The 10,411-nt window shown below is 36.5% G+C and overlaps 1 protein-coding gene across 1 annotated transcript in view; it reads left to right on the top strand.

Annotated features, from left to right (window-relative positions):
• The window catches only part of LOC309475439 (disintegrin and metalloproteinase domain-containing protein 10), a 24,967-nt gene continuing 14,556 nt past the window's right edge, over positions 1-10,411 (top strand). Inside the window, exons 1-6 of the mRNA XM_082138225.1 lie at positions 1-222; positions 1,881-2,028; positions 2,123-2,241; positions 2,536-2,691; positions 9,658-9,737; positions 10,236-10,355. Coding sequence (XP_081994351.1) covers positions 150-222; positions 1,881-2,028; positions 2,123-2,241; positions 2,536-2,691; positions 9,658-9,737; positions 10,236-10,355 — 696 coding nt within the window. The 5' untranslated portion in view covers positions 1-149. The remainder of the gene's footprint in view (positions 223-1,880; positions 2,029-2,122; positions 2,242-2,535; positions 2,692-9,657; positions 9,738-10,235; positions 10,356-10,411) is intronic.

Genomic DNA, 10,411 nt, shown 5'->3' with positions numbered 1-10,411 from the left:
GTTATACTTTAGAAACTGAATTTAAATTGTGGTCCTCCTTCAAAACAGATCAACATGTCTGTATATGCCTAGTTAGTGTAGTTCAGGCATGTGTTGCCAGAAACATTCCTCTCGGCATAGGTTTCAAGCACCTAGTGAGCTAAGAAGACATGGTAGCCAAACTTTTGAGTGCTTTTAAGATTTATCTGCTGATTTATATTTTATCTAGAGGACATTTTACAGGTAAGAAATCTCTTCATGCTTTGTCTTGCAGCAGGTGGTGGGCTTATCTGAGGTCAATATAAGGACATTTGTCTAAATTACTGAAGTTGTTTTGGCCTCTTTCATTGTAGTTTGCCTCAACTTGCCTGAATCAAAATAAGATTCGGATATAAGAACACTTTTAGTCATAGTTAGAGGTCTTGTTAAGGTATGTTACACTATTGCTGTTCATACTTAGGGTTAGTTATTTGGACAAACCTCAAAGTATAACACTTTGGCAAGTAACTTGACCTGCACCGTTTGTGCTACGGCTTGTGGTGGTGAGGTATGCTATTACTTTTTTCTTTTTTTTTTAAAGCAAAACGATTTTCATTTGATAGACGATAAAATGGACAAAATAAAATATTTGTGTCCAAAGATTATTATCAAGACAGGTAGGTTCTTTTAACTTGAGCCACTCAAAACACTGTAGCATTATGTGAGCATTAGCTGTTCAAACAGAATACGTTCTTGCGTTTAAAATGTGACAAAAGTACACCACAGAACAGGGGTGTCTAATGCATTTTATGTAATACGGAAAAAAATAAGTAAATAGCAGATATGGCGGACAACTGACAGTTACAAAAAAACAAACACAAAGAAAACATGCTTGAACAAGCCTAAGCTGTTTTGCTGGTCTCCCAGCCAGGCTGCTCCAGGTGTTTAGCTGGGGGCGAGCATGGTCTCCCAGCTTGACTAGCTGAAAAGTTCCCCAAACCTCTCTAAAACCAGTCAACAGGCCAGCAAATCCACTTTAGGCTGCATCCGAAATCGCCTACTACTAAGCGAATAACGGTATATGACAAAATAATTATGTCCAAATTCGCCCTCTTAAAAGAATAGGCAAAAAGTACACTGATGACCTACTTTCTTCAGCCAGATTCTGAAATGTGCATACGATGGACACTTTACTGTCCCATGTGGCCACTGGAGAGGATTTATGAATGGCAGTGAAGAGACACAACTGACAACTAGGTCACATGATAATGACAAAATGGCGAATGTAGGCATGTCATACTTTTTTAGCGGTCGTAAAGTAATACTTATTAAAATAAGATTTCGGATGCAGCCAGCGTGCCTTTGATGCCCCAGTTTCTTCTGATTGGGCCACTATTTTGATATCGAGGAGCGGACACACAACTTTTAACTTGACATTTAAGTATACAGTATTTATTATTTTAAAGCGTGTGTTGTATTATTTCAGCCCCCCTTAGTGTTGGATTTTTGTTTTTATTGTTTCTTTTATAAGCCTATTAATTTTAGGTACTTAAGTTACTTATTTGTAATGTAGGCTATGTGAATACAGAATATGACTAAATATAGAATTATGTGAATTTATGTATATTTATGTTTTTATTTTGTTTTTGTTTTTATTGAGTTGTTGTTTCTTGAGTTTGTAAATGGAAAATGTTAATAAAAAATAAAAAAACTTTTAATTTGACATGGCGTCTCTCGTGCGCAAGCAAATGCGCGAGACGGTGAAAAAGCAGACGCCGTGTCACGACCGTCTAATCAACGGTTGTAACGCAAAAACTCTAATATTTTGTGATTTTCTCAATTTAAAACAGCTACGTTGGGGTTTAGTTGTCTGTGGATTTGTGGTGATAATTTAACACTATATTTTGCTCCAAATATTTCAGAAGCTTTACAAGACATTAGCAAGTACATAAAACACTATGAAGGCCTGTCTTATGACCGAGAGCTCTTAAAACAACAACACCAGCGCATCAGACGCGAGACACATTTGAACAATCAAGAGCTTCATCTAGACTTCAACGCCTTTCAGAGGTAGGTACCTATCTATGATGTCCACACATCTTCATTATCCCACCATACTTTATTGTCCACTTACAAACGTTTATTAAGCACTGATTTCTTGAAGGGCATTCCACCTGCGTCTCAAGCCAGATGTAAATGGCTTCACAGAAGATTTTAAGGTCCAGTCAGAAGATGAAACTCAGATGGTGGATCTCTCTCACATATATTCAGGAGTACTAGAAGGTAGGACTTGTTTTGGCAGCCACACAGTTTATCTATAATTAATGTTAATACACTGTAAAAAGAGATAAGTTGACTTAACTTAAAAAAAGTGCGGAAACTCGTTGCCTTAAAATTATTAAGTAATAAACTTCATGCGTAATTGAAAAAATTAAGTTACGTTAACTTGACAATCCACATAACTTAATATTTCAATTACGCATGATGTTTATTCATAATTTTAAGGTAACGGGTTTCCTCACTTAAGTCAACTGATCACTTTTTACAGTGTAAGATAAAATGTTTTCTCTCTCATAGATGACAGTGGATCCTCATGTCAAGGTTCTGTTGTTGAGGGTCAGTTTGAAGGCTCCATCACAACAGCCAATGGGACGTTCTACGTGGAGCCCACTGACAGATACGACACCCCCAACTCTGACCACCATTCCATTATTTATCATGAGGATGATGTGGGTAAGTGATTATACAACGCATTTCTTACATTTAAAGGTATAGCGGAGGATCTTTCCAATTTTTAGATAAGACCCGCCCTCTCCACTTTTTGAAAAGTTTGATTGATTCACCAGAATGATTGACAAATAGGAGGACCAATAGTTTAGACTACCCACCAGGAAGTAAAACATCCTCCGCTATACCTTTAAGCTGTGATTTAGTCCCAACAAAACTTTCTCATGTCCTTTCTTGTGTGTTCACCGTTGTATTGATCAGTATTTTTTGTCTTTTTCCGATAGACTAACAAGCCATAAAACAAGATTAATATACTGGTTAAGTTACTGGTCGATATAATAAAACTTTCCCAACTCGATCTCATGAGGTGGCGATTTCGTATGAATTTGTATGATGCAATTTGTGTGGAAACCTGCAGTTTTTTGGGGGGAAAAGGAAGCATGAAGGTCCACCCCAAAACCTAATCATCAATGGGGCATAAGCAGATTTATATGAATTTGTATGAATTGGCCACCAATTTGTCAAAACTTAAAATAATTTATTATAATAATAATTTTTAAGTTTGTTTTTTAACCCTTTTGGAGAATTAATATTTTATTTTTTATTTTAATAATAAACCTCACTACAGTTTGGTTATTATGCTATATATATATATATATATATACACTATAGCAATTAAAAATATTTGGTGGTAAAAACATAGCTACTTCTGGAGATAAACTGTCATATTCATCTAGAAAGTTAGTTTTAAAAGTGAGACTTGTACTTTCTCTTTGTCCAACCATGAATTCAATGAACTGCGTGGGGTATTTTACCGCAGTTCAATGCCCTGATAATATGCTAAGTTTTGCAGGCAGAGGAGCTGGACGTGTTGCACGTTTTATTGATTGTTCAAAAAATTATAAATATTATAAATCTCACAAGTGAGTATGTTTATACCTGAAACTACCATGATAAATGTAACAGAAAAGGCTGATAATAACCTTAATGCATTTGATCAGCCAAGTAATTTTTAAATCCTAGTAGTCTTCCTTCTTTCTCTGCCAACTGACATGGAAATGATTGTTTTAAGTAGCAAGCCTAGAGAGCAGAACCAGTTTACAAGGATTAAAGATATCTGTCATTTATTGTAAGTAATAGACTTACATTTACTCAATGTGTCAGTCTGAGACCACATTACATTTTTTTTTTTTTGGGGGGGAAACTTTTGTACAAAAGATCAGATTTGCTTCAGATGAAACTCAAGAAGCTTGATATGAATTTATACAGGAAAACAAAATAGGTGCATTTTCATAAGTGGTCCCAGACTTTTCTACCCTGGAGTGTTTTTGATGTCATTTCTGGGATTTCCATTTGTGTTTGTGTACTTCCTTCACGGGGTTGGTAAAAAAAAAAAAGTAAGAAAGAAAAGAAAGAAAAAGAAAAGGAAAAAGAGGGGGCTGAGGAACATGTGTTCCTGTTTTTGTATAGCATGGAGGTAAACATTGGCAGAGAGACAAATGTAGGTATAGTCTGTGGAGATTGTGGTCATGTGATCTCGTGGTTGAAGTCACACCATTCCCATGTGGTTTCAAGGTTACAAGGTTTCAAGGTTTCCCATGGGTCCAGGGGCAGGTTATTCATATATGTAAAGCTTTGGATATGTTTTTAAAGGTGCACCATGTAACTATAGTATGCCTAACATCATAATATGTAAGAAATATGAACAGAATTAGCATAAGGTGAATCACTGTTGGAGTAAATAATGTTTGTAATTTTAACAAAAAAAATAAAAATGATGCTACAGTAAAAAAGCTATTTATTACCTGTAGTTTACCATGGTGAAATTCTTTATTTGTATTTAACTGGATTAAAAATGTAATAATTTTTTACTATAAACTACTGTTTAAAAAACAGCAAAAGTATTAATTACATCAATGTCCCTTTAAGGCAAGTCATTTGACTCGGTGGGCTTCTTTGAAACGCCTAAGCTATTCTCCTAAGCTGTTCACCAAGCATACGATTACATTTTATATTTGAAATCACCATTGAAATCTGACAACAACTGTCTCATAAATGTAGTTTCTGAATGCTCAAACCATGACAAAAAAACTAACCAACACATTTTTCAGGCTGGACCAGCCAATGCACAGTCATACGTGTGTCTCAGAAAACACTTCTATATAGGAACCTTTAGAAGGAAGCTTCTAAAGGGCAGTTGCAGTGACGCAATGACTTTACCAATTGACGACTGGCTCCTTTATTTAGAAAGTGGGACTTATTTAGCCATATTATGCCACTTTCTTCCATTCATTGTAATATTTGTCTAGTAAATGTCTTTGATGACATATGATTAATGTGAAAATTGAACAAAACAAAGCTAACAGTAAAATACCAGTAAAAGAATGTGCTAGAAAAAGTTCTAATAATAGTGAAAATGTGACCTTTTTTGTTTTATACAGCATTATTATTATTTTTAAACGGTGTACTAATTTGCACCGTAATTTGGAGCAATTTTAAGTGACGGATTTCCTGTTTGAGTTACTTGATGACTAAAGCTGATTGTACAGATCTGTTATTTATATACCGATTCATCTCATTTTTGGACAATGCCCTGGTTTGTCTGCCATCTGGAAGTTAAAACTAACAGGAAGAGGAGCAGCTTTGATTAGGTTTCACTGCAGCTGGCTGAATAAAGGAAACAACCAATCAGAAGCAATGCATGAGAAACATAGATATAAACACAGAATTAGGATGGTTTCCCAGTTGAATTTCATTTTCAATTTATTGTCAAATCTTAAGTCAAATCAAACTTGTTAGTACACATAGCAGCTTTACAGAAAATAAAATCATAATCTTTAAAATCTTAATTTTAGCAACACCAATGTCTGTTTGATTCCTAAGGAACTTGCATACTAATGAATTGAAATGACGTAAAAAAAAAAATTCTAAACTCCAGATTAGATTCTGCAAGTGTTCTTGGATAAACATTCATTTTAATTTCCGCTCCCCTCTGGTATGGCTTATTTCTCAATAAATTCAGGCATACTTTCCTCAAACAACTCCTGAAACCTTTCTGCCCTGATCTCCACATGCACCACTTGAAAGAGAGGCACAGGGTGAAGCCAAAGTCTGGAAGTAATTCCATCAATGGGTCAATGTCCGACATTTGCCCTTCCTTCTCACATGCTCCATTTCTCTCTACTCAAACTCACCGATCCAGGAACGACTCTACTAGCCTTATTGTTTATAGAAACTAATGATCACGTTCCAAAGCGTGATCTGAGACCAGCGGTGGGACCTTGTTGTCCACCTCATTTACATTAAAGAATTCTTATTGGTTGATTCTTGCACACCAGCATGGTGTGATCCAATCATGTTGCTTCACTAGTTAAAGTCAAGGAACATCCTGACATTTACTCCCAGCTAAACTCCCAGTCATTTTACAGTGTAGGTAAAACTTAACCAGGCTGTTGTGGATGTCAACCACCTGACTTTGCATGAACTTCTTTTCTTTTTTTTTTTGCCCTCAACTTATTTCAAATTAATGTTTAATCTGATTTGTGTTATTCTAGGGACCGTCCTGAATGTGAATTCATAATGTAAACCTTGTTTTTGAGTTTTAAGGTCATACCACTATTGTTATGTCTGGTTGGGGTCACGATGCACTGCTATCACAAACAATCAGTGCAGCATAAGACCAAACATTGCCTTGCTATTCTTTGTAGTTGATTGAAGTTTCCATGTGAAAGTTATTCTTTAAGAAGAAGAATATAACAGCATTATCAAGGTGTTTCTTTTCGTGAACGACTTTAGGAGCACTGTGGCTTGAGTCTTTGAAGGTGAAATGTTTTTAATTCTGTTCATGATACGCATGCGCTGCAGTTATGTCGTCCGCTTTAAATGCTAGAGCTCTTTAAAGCAAGTGGATTCTGCTTGGCTGACAATGTTTTAGCTGGAAAAAAAATTCCAATGATATCGTTCCTCTGTGTCCTGATCATCATAGTTGGTATCTGGACTCCACTATTCTCACAGAATTAAAGCTATTATTAAAACGTTATAGTTATCATCCTTCATGTGAAAGGGACTCACTCTTAAACCGAATTAGTTGACTTAACTCGCAAATCGCGTGGAAACACGTTGCCCTATACCACTTTAGTTTTTACACAAGCTGAAACTAAACATGTTGAGTTGTATTAACATGGAATCCTAACTTTTTACACAAGCTGAAACTAAACATGTTGAGTGGTATTAACATTCATATCAATCATATGGAAAGACCCAGACAATAAGAGATTAAACAGACGAAATGAGGTGCTGATGACTTATAGGGCCCTATCTTGCACCCAGCGCAATTGACTTTGTACACCGACGCATGTATCATTCCTATTTTGCACCCGCGCAAAGCGGACTTTTCCCTCCACAGAAGCACGTCGGTTAACTAAGAAATACACTTGCGCTCCCGGGGGCGGTTCAGCACAAAGAGGAGGCGTGTTCCGGCGCAAACGTTTCTTCATGCTATCTTGCAGGTTTAGAAAACAATTGCGCCACTAACCAGGAAAAAATTGTTTAAAGTCAGTGGCGCGTTGCACATGTTATTTATATGCTATTTTAAGGGCGCATGCTTGGCCATAATCAATGTAGCGTGTGCACAACGCGCACTTTGATTCTCTCATCTACACAGAAGCAGCAGTTTTCATTTTTGCAAATCATACATTATTACGATAGATAGATAGATAGATAGATAGATAGATAGATAGATAGATAGATGGATAGATGGATAGATGGATAGATAGATAGACAATTTATTATAAAAGCATACATCTAACTTACACATTTACCCAAATTATCATACGCCTGTTTAACCAAAGTTAATTTGGGTGTGTTTCTCCATCCCCAATGTCCCTGACGAGAACGTCGGTCTCCTCGGCTGTGAACCGCTCCTGGCGCGCGCCTGGCAAATCCGCCGTTATAATAGGAATCCGCTTTAGAACAAGCGCGCCTGCTCTTAAAGGGAATGTGAGATGTCGCTCTGATTGGTTTATTTCGCGTTACGCCCAAACCACACCTATGAATAATGAAGCTACTTAAGACCAACCCCTTTTAGATTTGCGCCTGGCACAAGAGGCATTTATCCCGCCGGGAAAATAGCAATAGCGCCGGAGATCCGCCCACAAAGTTACTTGCGCACTTGCGTTTCAGATCGTTAAAATAGGGCCCATAATCTTTATAGATGACTACATTAATATGCAGTCTTAGTTACTGGATCACTATACTCTTGGCTTTTTTGCTATAACAATTGTGCCTTTTAAACACACAAGTAAAGCAGCCAAAGAAAAACTAATGTTCAATTGTCAAGGGCAAGAGCCCAACTAAAGCCAACACTTATCACCATTATGGTGACTACAAATTAAACAATAATTCATCAACATCTAAACCTCTGTTAATTCTCAATACCGTCTGCTTCTCAATACTCAATACAATTCTCAATACTCGTCCCGCCAGGTGTAGAGCCCCTTGGACGCACGTTAGACGCGGGTCTTTTCACGTGACCAGGCAGGATTTTGATTTGGCCCCTCCCCTTCCTTATGAAACTAAACATACAAAGTTATCTCTGCTAAACCTGATTAGTGCAATGAATCTTTCAGCTAAATAGTACAAACAACTAATGTTGTTTAGTAATGATAGCAGGTTTTTACTAAACATAAAATAATAAGTAATGATCACTCGTAAGTTTAATTAGAAACTAAATCTGGGTTTACAGTACTAAATAACTCATAGTGTACACCCATTTGCTTTTATGTTTCTAAGCATTCAGACTTTCTCTGTCTAGCAGATGATAAAATGGGTGAAAAAAAACAAAACAATTGACTAGGCTAGATGTGGGGCTGAGCAATTTTGAGTTGGCCCAATTAGAAACCTATAAATCACCCTCAGCACCACCAAAACCCCTTAGCAACACCCTGGCAACCACCCACAACACTTTTGCTTGGTCCAGCCAGCCCCACTCATGTTTTCTCCAGGAAATGTACAAATCTTGTTCTTCCTTTTAAATTCAGACTGTGATAAAACATATAAATAACATAAAAGGTTGGACTTTTTATTAAAACTTTTTCCTTCATTAGTTGCAAGTTGATGTCACGTCTACCAAAGTTTAGTACAGTTAGTAATTATGTCACAATGAGAGTTTTCGACAGGGGTCAGAAAAGATACAATCGCTCAAGTCTCTCTTGAGCAAGCACCTCGGTTTTGCAATGCATTCTTAATTTTAAGGCTGTACAAGTGGGTCCAAGATTTTTGCAATCTTTGTCAGATTGTCTGTGCATCATCTAGTCCTGCATTTCGCTGGACACCAATAAGAAGTATATTGGGCATCATTAATGAATTTTTCAAATGTATGATATTTATATATAAAAAAAAGCTTGTTTTGTTTTTTATCTGAGAAGGACCTAATTTAAAGAAAATTAGGATGGTGCCAGAAACCTCCAAAAGGTCACTTAGAACGTTACTAAAACTAATCTGAACGCCTTTCTTTTTCTTATCAAATCTTGTTATTTTAGTATTATTTATATACTATTATACTACTTAATATCTTGAATCAGCTTTTATTATTACATTTTCAGTTTTCTATTTAATTTTAATTTAACTTTCAGTAATTTTTTATGTGCTTTTGTCATTTAAAAAAAAAAAAAATTTCTATGTAGCTTTACTTTATTTTATGTCAGCTTTATTTTTTAGTAATTTTAGTTAGTATGTCTAACTTATTTTAGTAAGCTGCCAAAGAAATATTTTTAATTTTCATTTAGGTTTTTTAAGTTTGAGTTTTTCATCTATATGTTTTATCTTATTTCAGCTTTATTTCAATTAATGAAAACGACTATTAATAGTTTTAGTTTTAGTAATAAAAAAAAAGTTAATTACAGCATTTTTATCCCTTGGTGACTCCCATATTGTAACCCTTTAATGTGATTTATTTCCATTTTTTTTACACAGACACCACTCCCTTGAGAGGCGATCATGTTGGCTTCTGTGGTGCCGAGCGGCTCCAGCATCTTGTCCAAAACCACCAAGAGGTCAGACATGACCTCACCTCGTTTTCAGTTCAGCCCTGTAGAGTGTGTCTTTACATTCCCAAATCATTTCTTTTAGAGGTCCACTAAGTCTGGAAATAATTCAGAAATCAGATGTTCAGAGCTTTCTGAAATCGGCTGTCATTACATCAACGGTTCGTAATGTCATTCAGTGATTGTTTCGCCCTACCACCATGTCCTGTTTTTAAGAGGCGACCCAAGCTACTGCTTGGGATAGAGTACTATCTGCCTGATCTATCTATTGTTTGAAGGTCCTGATTGGGTTAAAGCCATGTGTTAATTTACCCAAAATGGGTGCAAGGACAACCTGCCGTGTTTTTAAATCAGATAACATGCTTCTGTTTTATTTTAAGCTCATATTTACTACAACACATCATTTCCAGTTGTTCGGTGGCAGGATTGAAAAACCAGATGTGAACCTTCTCCTTACATTGTTCCTTCACGCCTTCTCAACGTTCTCCATCTTGTGACCCACAACAGGTACCGGTCTCCAGGTCAAAGCGGAAGGTCGACCAGTCCAAAACCAGCTGTCTTCTGCACCTCCATGCAGACTACCGCTTTTACAAACGCTTTGGAAGTGTTGAAGCTGTTGTGGCTCAGGTGAGTTCCCATAGTGCTCAAAAGATTCATTCAACTTTGATTTAAAGTCTATAGGG

This window comes from Leuciscus leuciscus, assembly GCF_965113295.1.
Source record: "Leuciscus leuciscus genome assembly, chromosome: 15".
Classification (NCBI taxonomy): Eukaryota; Metazoa; Chordata; class Actinopteri; order Cypriniformes; family Leuciscidae; genus Leuciscus; species Leuciscus leuciscus.
Note: the sequence above shows the minus strand (reverse complement) of the source record. Positions and strands in the feature narration are given on the sequence as shown.